The following is a 14082-nucleotide window of genomic DNA, read 5'->3' on the forward strand; positions in this document are numbered from 1 at the left end:
GTTCATTTGCAGTCGCAGGAGTCCCTGGTGCACCCATCCTCTCTTCCTCTGTCATCTGTCTATCTGTCTATCTATCTGCCTCTCTCTCTCTCTCAAATAAATAAATGAAATATAAAAAGGCTCTCAGTCCACAAGCTTCCTTCTACCACATGTAGCCTTTGAGCTTGGCTACAATGATCTTACCTCTGCACAGCACTAAAATGCCATCCAGCTCATCTATCCACAGCTAAAGTGTTAAGACGCTTGAAGTGATGAGCTTGGAAATATGACAAATTCCGCAGGATGGAAAGGACTCTGTCAAAGGGAGTGGCAAAATTCTAAGGTTCTTCAGAGCTTAACAAAGAGGGCCTAATTATTCAAAGTTTTCCTTTCAATTAAAATGATGAAGGGGGCTGGAGAAATGGTTAAGCGCTTGCTTGTGAAGCCTAGGGACCCCGGTTCGAGGCTTGATTCCCCAGGACCCATATTAGCCAGATGCACAAGGGAGCGCACGCATATGGAGTTCGTTTGCAGCGGCTGGAGGCCCTGGCGCGCCCATTCTCTCTCTAGCTATCTGCCTCTTTCTCTGTCTGTCACTCTCAAATAAATAAAATAAAATAAATAAAATAAAATAAAATGATGAAGGCCTCCTTGTGAATGCAGAAGAGGAGCCGGGTATAGCGGTACAGGGAGGCAAAGGGCCGATGAACCTCACTCATTAATGTTGGCTGACTATGGAAATCCCATTCATAAGAGTCAAGTTTGCTGTGGCATTTGAAAGCTATGTTGTGATAGTTATTAAAATTAAACTTGTAGCTGGGTGTGATGGTGCACGCCTTTAATCCCAGCACTCGGGAGGCAGAGGTAGGAGGATAAACGTGAGTTCCAGGCCACCCTGAGACTGCATGGTGAATTCCAGGTCAGCCTGAGCTACAGTGAGACCCTACCTCAAAAACAACAACAAAAAAATTAAACTTGTAACTTGGGTCTCTTGTTACCTGGCTGGAGGAGGTGTCACCAGAGTGGACCCTGGGGTCCAGCCCAAAGGTGTGTTTGGGGGCGGATCTGTTTCCAGCCCAGAGGTATGAAGGGAGGCTGAGCTCTGGGGTCCTGTTTGCTGCAGGTTCTTGCTTGCTGCTTTTCTTTGCTGGCTGCTGGTAGTTTTTCTCTCTCTGCTTGGATTCATGAATGGGAGCCAGCTTCTTCTGCCATTGATGGAACTCCCCTTGGATCTATAAGCCTAAAACAAACCCGTTCCTCCCCTAAACTGTGTTAGGTTTGGATGTTCATCCCAGCTTTGTGGAACTGTCTACTACATTTGTCATTGCAGTTCTAATACTCACTGGAGTGCCCAGCATGGTATAAGTCTTCCCCGAGCCTGTCTGCCCATAGGCAAAAAGGCAGATATTGTAGCCTTTGGCAGCTCCAGATAGTACTTCAGTCCCCAAGTCCTGGAACACCTGTGACAATGAAAGGAGAGCGTAGGCAGTGAGTGTCTCTCTCTTCCGCAGTAGATTTAGAATCACGTCTAACCTGAACAAAATGAAATACTGAGCTGGAGAAGTGGCTCAACAGATGAAGCACTTGTCACTCAAGCCTCAACCCAAGTTCGGTCCCCAGATGTCATGTGCAAAGCCGGAAGTGGTGGTGAGCCTCTGCAGTCCGCACACACTGATGGCAGGACGAGAGGTGGAGACAGGAGAATTTCCCCGAAGCTAGCAGAAAGCACAGCCAGTAACAACAACAGTGAGAATGAGAAACCCTGCCTCAAAACGGGTAGAAGGCAAGGGCTGAACCGAAAGTTGTCCTCTGACCTCCACATGTGTGCCATGACACATATGCAGCTACTGACGCTCACACATAAACACACACACATATCTACACATGATAGACAGACAGACAGACAGATAGATGGAGTCTGTAAATTCCCACCACTTCACAAAAATCAATTCAGCATCAGAAAAACATGCCAAAGAAATTTTTTTAAGTATTTACTTGGGGCTGGAGAGATAGCTTAGCAGTTAAGCGCTTGCCTGTGAAGCCTAAGGACCCCGGTTCAAGGCTCGATTCCTCAGGACCCAGATGCACAAGGGGCGCACACGTCTAGAATTCGTTTACAATGGCTGGAGGCGCTGGAGCACCCATTCTCCCTCTCTTTCTCTCTCTCTCTTACCTGCCTTTCTTGCTCTGTCTGTCGCTCTCAAATAAATAAATAAATAATGAAACAAAAAAATTTAATTTTTTTTTTTAATTTATTTATTTGAGAGAGATTGAGAAAAAAAAAAAGAGTTAGGTAGATACAGAATGGGTGCACCAAGGCCACTAGCCGCTGCAAATGAACTCCAGATGCATGTACCTCCTTATATATCTGATTTATATGTGTTCTGGGGAATTAACCTTGGGTCCTTTGGCTTTGCAGGCAAGCACCTTAACTGCTAAGCCATCTCTCCAGCTCCTGACAAAGGAAATTTTATTTAGTAAATTATTATTATGCATATATATATTTGGGTAATATATATATTTGAATAATATATATATGGTTATTCAAAGTAGGGTTTCACTCTAGTCTAGGCTGGCCTGGAATTCACTCTGTATTCTCAGGGTGGCCTTGAACTCACAGTAATCCTCCTACCTCTGCCTCCCGAGTGCTGGGATTAAAGGCATGCTCCACCACACCCGGCTATTCAAATATTTTTAAAAATTTATTTCTTTATTTGATCAGAGAGTGAGTATGTGTGTCTGGGCTCAACAGGGCCTTCTGCCACTGCAAACAAACTCCACATGCATGCATTACTTTGTGCATCTGGATTTACATGGGTGCTGGGGAACTGAATCCAGTTTGTTAGATTTTGTAAACAAGTACCTTTAATCACTGAGCCATATCTCCAGCCCTCAATTTTTTTAATTTTTTAAAGTATATTTTTAAATTAATTAATTTATTTGACAGAGAAAGAGGGAGGGAGGGAGAGAGAGAGAATGGGCACACCAGGGCTTCCAGTCACTGCAAAGAACTCCAGACGCATGTGCCCTTGTGCATCTGGCTAACATGGGTCCTGGGGAATTGAACCTGGGTCCTTTGACTTTGCAGGCAAATGCCTTAATTGCTACAAGCCATCCCTACAGCCCTTTTAAAAAAAAAAATTATTTACTTCTTTGAGAGAGATAGAAAGAGGTAGACAGAAACAGAGTCAGTAAGAGAGAGAATATGGGTTCTCCAGGGCCTTTAGCCACTGTGAACAACCTCTAGATACATGCACTACCTTAAGCATCTGGTTTACATGGGTACTGGGGACTTGAACATGGGTCCTTAGGTTTCAAAGGCAAGTACCTTAACTGCTGAGCTATTTCTCCAGCCCCAAATTGCAAAGTGATTTAAATTGAAATTGAAATGTACTGTGTTAGAGATGGTTCAGCTGTTAAAGATGTTTGCCTGCAGAGCCTGCAGACCCAGGTTAAATCTCCCAGTGTTGCAGTTAGCTTTGCATGGCTGGAAGAAAACACCCAACCAAGAACAGCTTGTCGTGTGGCATGCGTGTAGATGTACATGCCCTGTGTGCACACATGTGAAAGCCAGAGAAGAACGTCGGATGTTCCCTCCTTACTCTCATCTGTTTCCTTGAGGTGGAGTCTCTTACTCAACCCACAGCTGCTGTTTTTGCAGTCAGCAAGCCTCGGCAGTTCTCCGGTCTCTGCCCCCTGCAGGATGGGAACTACAGATGTGTGTGTCATGCCCAACTGAACGTGGAGTTTGTAGATTTTCCCCCTGGTGAATGGGTGGTAGTCAACTCAGCTGCTCTAAGATGCAAGGGAATATACTGCTCCTTCAGCTCGGGGATTCTGGCCCGCCAGGTTTCAGGAGGTAGAGGAGGCTTCACTCCATTTCCAGCTTGGCTGACGCAGAGTTAGCGAATGGAGAGAGCTCAGTAGCAGTTGCCTTTTAGTTGCTGGAACAAAATATCTGACTAGAAGCAACTTATGGGAGCAAAGGGTTTATTTTAGGCTTATAGTTTTTTTTTTAATTTTTATTTATTTATTTATTTGAGAGTGACAGACAGAGAGAAAGACAGATAGAGGGAGAGAGAGAGAGAGAATGGGCACGCCAGGGCTTCCAGCCTCTGCAAATGAACTCCAGACGCGTGCGCCCCCTTGTGCATCTGGCTAACGTGGGACCTGGGGAACCGAGCCTCGAACCGGGGTTCTTAGGCTTCACAGGCAAGCGCTTAACCGCTAAGCCATCTCTCCAGCCCCCTAGGCTTACAGTTTTATTCTTCTTTCTTTTGGTTTTTTGAGGTAGGGTCTTACTCTAGCCCAGGCTGACCTGGAATTCACCATGGAGTCTCAGGGTGGCCTCAAACTCATGGCGATCCTCCTACCCCTGCCTCCCGAGTGTTGGGATTAAAGGCGTGTGTCACCATGCCCGGCTAGACTTACAGTTTTGAGGGAAAGCTTCATTATGGCAGAGCAAGTGCTGTGGTTCACATCAACACACAAAACAGGAAAGCAGGGCTGGAGAGATGGCTCAGTAGTTAAGGCATTTGCCTGAAAAGCCTAATGACCTAGGATTGATTCCCCAATGCCTATGTAAGGCCAGATGCATAAAGTGATGCATGCATCTGGTATCCTTTTGCAGCAGCTGGAGGCCCTAGTGTGCCCATTCTCATTCTCTCTCTCTCTCTCTCCTTGCAAACAAATAAACAAATAAATATTTTTTTAAAAAATCAGGAAGCCAGGGTGGTGGCATAGTCCTTTAATCCCAGCACTTGGGAGGCAGAGAGCATAATTGCTATGAGTTTGAGGCCAGTCTGGGACTACAGAATGAGTTCTAGGTCATCTTGGGCTAGAGTGAGACCCTATCTCGAAAGACCAAAAGGAAAGAAAAAAAAAAAAAAAAAGGAAGCTGTGCGTGGTGGTGCACACCTTTAATCCCAGCACTCTAGAGGCAGAGGTAGGAGGACCGCCATGAGTTTGAGGCCACCTTGAGACTACACAGTGAATTCCAGGTCAGCCTGGGCTAGAGGGAGACCCTACTCCATCCAAGCCACACGCCTCCACCTCCCAAAGGTTCCACCAGCTGGGGACAAACACTTGAAGCATTGGGAGACATTTTACATTCAAGCCACCATAAACTGCAACAAAGATTGTGGAAAGGAGTGGGAATTTGGAAGGCTCAAATCTTTCACTACATTCTGGGTTCTTGTGGTCTTATGCCTAAACATCAGAAGCATTAAACACAAAGAAAACAAAATAGCTCACTGGTCAAGAAGCAAACCGCAGCTGCTAAAACATGGAACAAATGGTGTAATCTAATCTTGAATAACAACTCTTTTATCGTGTGTGTGTTTCGAGGTAGGGTCAGCTTTAGCCCGGGCTGGCTTGGAACTCACTGTGTAGTCCCAGGCTGGCCCCAAACTCACAGTGATCCTCCTACCTCTGCCCCCTGAGTTTGAGTGCTGGGAATTAAAGACGTGCGCTACCACACCCAGCCATTCCTATTTCTGTTCCTACTTTCATGCATACTCTCATTTAGTCTTCACAACAATCCATGTGATAGAGATACAAAATAGCCATTTTATAGCAAGAGAAATGGAGGCTTAAGAATTCAAGTAAATTGTGCAAGATCTTATAGCTTTGAAATGCAAAAACCACACTACAGTTTGGAACCATGCCTGATGACCCATGAAACTGAAAGGAAATTTGGGGAAGGGGCAGGAAAGCAAGGGGACACCCTGTCTTAGGTAGTGTCACAGCACAGAATAGCACCCCACTTGGTACTTCTGCCACTGTGCTTGACACACAGCACTTTATTATTTTTTTTAATCAATTTATTGTGGGGTGTGGTTGTCCACGCCTTTAACCCCAGCACTGGGGAGGCCAAGGCAGGAGGATCACCATGAGTTGTGAGGTCAGCCTGAAACTACACAGTGAATTCCAGATCAGCCTGGGCTCGAGTGAGACTCTACCTCGAAAAACCATAATAAATAAATAATAAAATATAGCTGTGTGCGTGTGTGTGTATGTGAGTGTGTATGGGTGCTCCAGGGTCTTCTGCTAGTACATTTGTTACCTACCTAGCTTTATGTACGTGGCTGGGTATGGTGTTTTGAGTCAGATGTCCCCCACAAACTTGTGTGTTCTGAAAGCTACATCCCCAGCTCGTGGCAGTTTGGGAATTGGAGCCTCCTGGAGGCAGCGTATTATCAGGGGCAGGGTTTATGGGTGTTATAGCCAGTTTCCCTTTGCCAGTGTTTGGCACACTCTCCTGCTGCTGTTGCCCACCTGATGTTGGCCAGGAGGTGATGTCCACCCTCTGATCATGCCTTAGAATAGAAATAAGCCCAAGATTTAGATTTAGCTCCAAATGACAGTCTCAGCTCTACAATTAAAATGGATAAAGGCAAGCCAGGAGTGGTGGTATACCTCTTTAATCCCATTCTCTCTCTCTCTCTCTTTCTCTCCGCCTCTTTCTCTCTCTCAAATAAATAAGTAACAATTTAAAAAAAAGAAATTGGGCTGGAGAGATGGCTTAGCGGTTAAGCGCTTGCCTGTGAAGCCTAAGGACCCCGGTTCGAGGCTCGGTTCCCCAGGTCCCATGTTAGCCAGATGCACAAGGGGGCGCACGCGTCTGGAGTTCGTTTGCAGAGGCTGGAAGCCCTGGCGTGCCCATTCTCTCTCTCTCCCTCTATCTGTCTTTCTCTCTGTGTCTGTTGCTCTCAAATAAATAAATAAAAATTAAAAAAAAAAAAAGAAATTGACTCATTTAGGACAGCTGTTTTTGGACTTCAAGTAATCCCCTCCTGAAATTAAAGCAATGTTACCACTTATCTATAAATAGGAAATTTATAAAACATTGTTTCTTACATTTTAACATGCATCTCAACCACCTGGGAGATTTTTTTTTTGTTTTTGTTTGTGTTTTTCAAGGTAAGGTTTCATTCTAGCCCAGGCTAACCTGGAATTCACTATGGAGTCTCAGGGTGGCCTCGAACTCACAGCGATCCTCCTACCTCTGCCTCCCATGTGCTGGGATTAAAGGCATGCGCTAAACCATCTCTCCAGCCAAGAAATTGTATTTCTAAGTTCCCAGATCACACTAGTATTGGGGCTCTGGTCACCACACCCACATTATCATCTAAAAATCACTTGTACAACTTCTGCCACTCTACTTCTACCTAACTACAGAGAGAATTTTTAGGAGTCAAAAGCTAGACCTTAGGGCTGGAGGGATGGCTTAGCAGTTAAGGCACTAGCTGTGAAGCCTAAGGACCCAGGTTCAATTAGCCAGGACCCACGTAAGATAGATGTACAAGGTGGCGCATGCGTCTGGAGTTCATTTGCAGTGGCTAGAGACCTTGATGTGCCCATTCTCTCTCCCTCCCTCTCCCCTCCTCTTTCCTTCTTTCTCTCTCTCAAATAAATAAATATTTAAAAAAACACACAAATACTAGTCTTTAAAAAAATATTGGGGGAAGGGACTAGGAGTGTAACTTAAAAGTAGAGTGCAAGCTTTGCACTAACGAGGCCATAGGTTCAATCACCAGTATCAAAAATAAATTGTGGATTTTTTTTGTCTGTTTGTTTTGAGGTAAGGTCTTGTTCCAGCCCAGGCTGACTTGAAATTCACTATGTAGTCTCAGGGTGGTCTCAAACTCACAGCAACTTCTGTCTCCCAAATGCTGAGATTAAAGGCATGTACCACTACACCTAGCAATTTTTTTTTTTTTTTTTTGCATACTAGCTCAGTCAGTAAATAGCTTGCCTTACAGGCATGAGGACTGAAGCTGGATCCCCAGTTAAAGATGCTTGCTTGCAAAACCTGATGGCCCAGGTTCTATTCCCCAGTGCCCACATAAAGCCAGGTGCACAAAGTGACACATGCATTTGGAGTTTGTTTTTAGTAGCAGAAGGCCCTGGAGCACCCATACTGTCTGTCTGTCTGTCTGTCTCTCTCAAAAGAAAAAAATATTAAAAGAATACAAATGACAAAAAATCAGAAGGAGGGTGGAAACAGGTACTAAGTTCCAGGTCCCTGTCTCAAAAAAAAAAAAAAAAAGTAAAATAAAATAGCCTGAGGTTGTCCTATGGCCTCAAGTATAGAAGGAAAGAATAAGGAAAGAAAGGAAAGAAGAGTAAAAGGGAGGGAGGAAAGGGGAAGGTCTTTCCAGGTTTGGTGGTAAATACCTATAACCCCAGAATTTAGGAGGCTGAGGTAGGAGGGCAGCGAGTTCAAGGCCAGCCTAGGCTATAAGGCCAGATCTTATATCAAAAAGAAAGAGAGAGAGAAAGAAAAAAGGAAAGAAAGAATAAAATAATTCTTTGGAGCAAATAGAGAAATATGTCTTAATCCTAAAATGTCTTGAATTTTTTTAAAAAAATCATATTTCTTTTATCAAAAAGAAACTCTTAAAGTAGAGCAATAAAGCTCTTAAGAGCTGTTATTAAGAGCTGCATATGTTGGCACATACTTATCATCCTAGCACTTGGGAGACTTATGCAGAAGGATGGCAAATTCAAGGCCAATCTGAGCTACATAGTAAGACACTGTCTCAAAAAGAAGAGAAAAAATAATAAAAAATAAAGATATTCAGGGCTGGAGAGATTGCTTAGTGGTTAACGTGCTTGCCTGCAAAGCCAAAGGACCCAGGTTCGATTCCCCAGAACCTATGTAAGCCAGATGAACTAGGTAGCACATGCATCTGGAGTTCGTATGCAATGGCTGGAGGTCCTGGCACACCCATTCTCCATCTCAAATAAATAAACTAAAAATAAAATTTAAAATAAGTTCAAATACCATAGTTTCAGTCCAGTGTCATGACAAATACTAAAGTATCAAGAGAATTTATTTGATGTTGATGATGTGCCAAGTAATTTTAATGTACTTTACATGTATTCAGTTATTTAATGCTCATAATAACCCTTAACATAAACACTACTATCAATATCTTTATTTGTGCATGGGCACCGAGAAGTCAACAAAGGTGACCAGAGTCATAGAGCTAGGAAAGGGTGGAATTCAAACCCAAACCTTCTGGCTCTGTAGTCAACAATCCAATTAAAAACTATCCTGAGCCGGGTGTAGTGGTGCACACCTTTAATCCCAGCCCTCGGGAGGCAGAGGTAGGAGTATCACCATGAGTTCAAGGCCACCCTGAGAATACAGAGTGAATTCCAGGTCAGCCTGGAGTAGAGTAAGACCCTATCTTGAAAAACCAAAATTGAAAAAATAAAAAAAAAAAATTTAAAACCACCTATCTGGTAGCACACTCCTCTAATTTCAGCACTTGGTAGGTAGAGGTAGGAGGATTGCTATGAGTTCGAGGCCACCCTGAGACTACATAGTGAATTCTAGCTCCATCTGAGCTACAGTGAGACCCTACCTCACAAAACAAAATGAAACAAAACAAAACAAAAAGAATAAAAAATAAATAAATTCCAGCTCAGCCTGAGCTAGAGTGAGACCCTACCTCTAAAAACAAAACACAAAAAACCAAAAAGCACACTATCCTTCATAGTACATAAAATGTTTTGCATGTGCATGTGTGTATGTTATATGTGCATCTTGCATGTGTCTGTTTATGAGTACATGTGTGTTTGCATACATGCGTGTGAAGGCCAGAGTCAACAATAGGTGTCTTCCTCAGTCATTCTCCATTATTGAGACAGGGTCTCTCTCTTGACCCCAGAAAGTGTTCAATAAAGGAAAATTGAGCTAGTTTAGCTAACCAGCTTTTCCTAGGGTCCCTTTGAACCCACCTCTGGAGCACCTGGATTAGAGGTGGGCTTCCGTGCCTGTCCAACATCTATGTGGGTGCTGGGACTCTAACTCAGCTTCCTCACATTTATGTGGCAAACAGTTTACTGACTGAGCTCATCACCCCAGCCTCATTGTGTGACCTTTTAAAACTCTACCCAGCTAAAAAAGTTTTATGGGGGCTGGAGAGATGGCTTAGCAGTCAAGGCATGTGCCTGCAAAGCCTAAGGACCCAGGTTTGATTCTCTAGGTCCCACATAAACCAAATGCACATGGTGGCACATGAATCTGGAGTTCATTTGCAGTAGCTAGAGGCCCTGGCATGCCCATTCTCTCTGTGTCTGTTAAAAAAAAAAAAAAAGAGCCGGGTGTGGTGGCGCACGCCTTTAATCCCAGCACTCAGGAGGCAGAGGTAGGAGGATTGCCGTAAATTCAAGGCCACCCTGAGACTACAAACTACATAGTGAATTCCAGGTCAGCTTGGGCCAGAGTGAGACCCTACCTCGAAAAGAAAAAAAAAAAATCTAGCGGGTTGTGGTGGTGCATGCCTTTAATCCCAGCATTTGGGAGGCTGAGGTAGGATGATCACTGAGTTCAAGGCTACCCTGAGACTACACAGTAAATTCCAGGTCAGCCTGGACTACAGTGAAACCCTATCTCAAAGAAAAAAAAAAAAAAAGGAAAAGGAAAAAGAAAAAGAAAAAGGAAAAGGAGAAAGGAAAAAATCTAAAAAAAAAAAAAGTTTTATGGGCTGGAGAGATGGCTTAGTGGTTAACGTGCTTGCTTACAAGCCTGTCTCAAAAAGAAGAAGGCCCAGGTTCGAATCCCCAGTACCCACATAAAGCCAGATGCACAAGGCACAGCATGCATCTGGAGTTTAAGGTGACAGAAGGCCCTGGTGCATCCATTCTCTCTCTCTCTCTCTGCTTGCAAATAAATATGTCTTTAAATTTATTTGTAGAGAGAGAGAAAGAGAGAGCGTATGCATGCCAGGGCCTTCAGCCACTGCAAACGAACTCCAGACTCATGCGACCCCTTGTGCATCTGGCTTATGTGGGTCCTGGGGAATCAAACATGGGTCCTTAGGCTTCGCAGGCAAGCACCTTAACTGCTAACCATCTCTCCAGACCAAAATATTTTAAAATATGTTTTATAGGGGCTAGGGAAATGTCTTAGTAGATGAAGTGCTTGCTGAGCAAACGTGAGGGCTAAAATTTGGATCCCCAGCACCCACACAAACGCAGTGTGTGTGTGGCAGCCTGTCTGTAGTGCTGGCACTTGGAAGGTGGAGACAGGGTATCTCTGGCACAAGCTGGCTACTAGAATAGTCCAAATGTCAAGCTCTGGATTAAATTTGAGACCCTGCCTTAGTAAATCAAGTACAGAATGATTCAAGACACCTGATGTTGACCTCTAACTTTCACATATATGTGCAGTCACACCTTTTTTTATAGATATATAATTTATATGATGTATGATTTAAAGTACACTCCAGTGGTTTGTATTGTTTGTAGTTGATCAATGCCCATGATAATTTTCAAACATTTCATCACACCCACTCCACATCCAGAACTATTCATTGCTCATTTCTGTCTCCAACCTATCCCCCCACCCTACCCCCTCATTTTGCAAAATTCTAACTCCACATTCTTCCTCCTTTTTTTTTAATATTTTACTTATTTATTTGAGAGAGATACAGAAATAGGCAGGTAGAGAAAGAGAGAGAATGGGTGCACCAGGACCTCCAGCCATTGCAAATGAACTCCAGAAGCTTGCACCCCTTATGCATCTGACTTACATGGGCCCTGGGGAATTGGACCCGGGCCCTTTGGCTTTGCAGGCAAGCACCTCAACCACTTAGCCATCTCTCCAGCTCCACATTCCTTCTTCTAACTGGCTCTCCTTTGTGTGCATATCTTCCATTCCTACGAGGGTCATACAAGAAACCTGGAGCTCCCAAAAAGCACACTCATGGCACTCAAGAAGTTTACCAGCTGCATTGTCTGGGTGTGGAAAATACTTAATTGTGCATGGGCACCGAGAAGTCAACAAAGGTGACCAGAGTCACAGAGCTAGGAAAGGGTGGAATTCAAATCCAAACCTTCTGGCTCTGTAGTCAACAATCCAATTAAAAATTGTATTGTATATCTATCTATCTATTATATATCTGGGCTCTAATGCAATTCCAATATGATATGCATCAACATGATCAGTACCAAAACAGGGGGAATATACTAAAATCACCTTGATTTACATTATTTTTAAGATGCTGTATATAATGTGTATATTTATTAAAGAAATGGACTTTATTTCCTTTTTTTTTTTTTTTTTGGTTTTTCAAGGTAGGGTCTCACTCTACCCCAGGCTGACCTGGAATTCACTATGGAGTCTCAGGGTGGCCTCGAACTCACAGCGATCCTCCTACCTCTGCTTCCTGAGGGCTGGGATTAAAGGCGTGCGCCACCACGCCTGGCTATTTCCTTTTTAATATATATTTATTTGAGAGAGAGACAAAGAGGAAGAGGCAGAAAGGGAGAGGATAGGTACACCAGGGACTCCAGCCACCACCAACAAACTCCAGCCACATGCCCCACCTTGTGCATCTGGCTTCTGTGGGTCCTGGGGAATCTAACCTGAATCCTTTGGCTTTGCAGGCAAGTGTCTTAAGCACTAAGCTATCTCTCTAGCCCTAGAAATACACTTCTAAACATTTGGTACATTCTCTAAATATAACACAAAGTAAATCTGTAAGCCAGGCTTAGTGGCTCATGCTTTTTTAGCCCCAGTACTTGGGAGGCAGAGGTAGGAGGATCGTCGTGGGATCGAGGCCACCCTGAGACTCCATAGTGAATTCCAGGTCAGCCTGGTTTAGAATGAGACATTACCTCAAAAAACAAAAAATAAAAAAAAATAAAAAAAAAATTCATCTACATAACTAGTCCATGGTGAGATGGCAAAAGGATACCAGTAGCTTCTTTCTTCCTTTACTTACCTCTCTCCTCTTCCTTTTTGGTTTTCAAGGAACGGTCTCACTCTAGCCCAGGCTAACCTGGAACTCACTCTTAAGTCCAGATTGGCCTCAAACTCACAGTGATCCTACCTCTCCTTCCAAGTGCTGGCAGCATTTGATCTCAGCCCATGAAGATCCTACATAACCAACACAACAGACAGATATACAATAGGGAAAGAAAAAGTAAGGCACTGTCTTGGGCCTTGGTCTTAACAGTCCTTAAGTCAAAGCTGAAGGACCCAAGTCCAATTCCCCAATATCCACATAAGCCAGATATACAAAGTAGCACATGTATCTGGAGATCGTTTCCAGTGGCTAGAGGTCCCAGGGCACCTATTCTCTATCTGCCTCTCTCTAATAAATAAATAAGTAAATTTAAAAAAATTAAAAAGGGGTGGGGCTGGAGAGATTGCTCAGCAGTTAAGCCTCTTGCCTGCAGAGCTTAAGAACCCAAGTTGATTCCCCAGTACTCACATAAAGCCAGATGCACATAGTGGCACATGCATCTGGAGTTCATTTGCAATGGCTAGAAGCCCTGACATGCCAGTTCTCTCTCTTCCCTTCTCTGTTTGTTCCTCTCTCTCATAAAATAAATTTTTAAAATGCCCTTTTGCTGTGTGTGGTTGTGCATGCCTTTAATCCCAGCACTTGGGAGGCAGAGGTAGGAGGATCACAGGAAGTTAAAAGCCACCCTAAGATTACATAGTGAATTCCACGTCATCCTGAGCTAGCATGAAAAAAAAAAAAAAAAAACCTTTTGGAAAAAAATAAAATAAAAAAGGGTGTATACTACTTTTCTCTTTGCTACAATGCATACTTCACAAAAACAACATAAGGAAGGAAGTCTGAGGTCATGGCCCTCCTGATAGGGAAGGCATGGGAATGGAGCCATGAGACACATTTGGCTTGCTCTCTTCTTCTTTTTCATTCAGTGTGGAACCACAACCCATGCAATGGGGCTACTCACAGATAATTCTGACATACCCAGGGATTTGTTTTCTAAGTGATTCTAGATCCTGTCAATTGTCAATATTAATTTTCACAGGTAGGTTGAAGAGAAAGGTTACAGGACTGTACTTGACCTGGTCTGCCCTCTTTTACATTTAGAGTTCAACAGGTCAGACAGGAACATTACTTTTGTCCAGAGAGGAGTAATTTGCTCAAGATCGCACAAGTTAGTGGTAGAAAGGAGGAAAAGTAATGACCAGAGAGACTCATGGTGAATTTTATAAGACCTTCAAAACATAATTAAACCTGTGTTTTTCAAACTATTCCATAAAATAGGAAAGGAAGGAACAGTACCAAACTCCTTTTTATGAAGTTAGTAAAACACTGATACTAAAAC

The 14082-nt window shown here is 43.5% G+C and overlaps 1 protein-coding gene across 1 annotated transcript in view; it reads right to left on the minus strand.

The window, feature by feature from the left end:
- Stard9 (StAR related lipid transfer domain containing 9) overlaps positions 1-14082 on the minus strand; it is a 130196-nt gene that overhangs the window by 80264 nt on the left and 35850 nt on the right. The window contains exon 4 of the mRNA XM_045155984.1: positions 1323-1439. Within this exon, the coding sequence (XP_045011919.1) occupies positions 1323-1439 (117 nt within the window). The remainder of the gene's footprint in view (positions 1-1322; positions 1440-14082) is intronic.

Source organism: Jaculus jaculus, chromosome 8, assembly GCF_020740685.1.
Source record: "Jaculus jaculus isolate mJacJac1 chromosome 8, mJacJac1.mat.Y.cur, whole genome shotgun sequence".
Classification (NCBI taxonomy): domain Eukaryota; kingdom Metazoa; phylum Chordata; class Mammalia; order Rodentia; family Dipodidae; genus Jaculus; species Jaculus jaculus.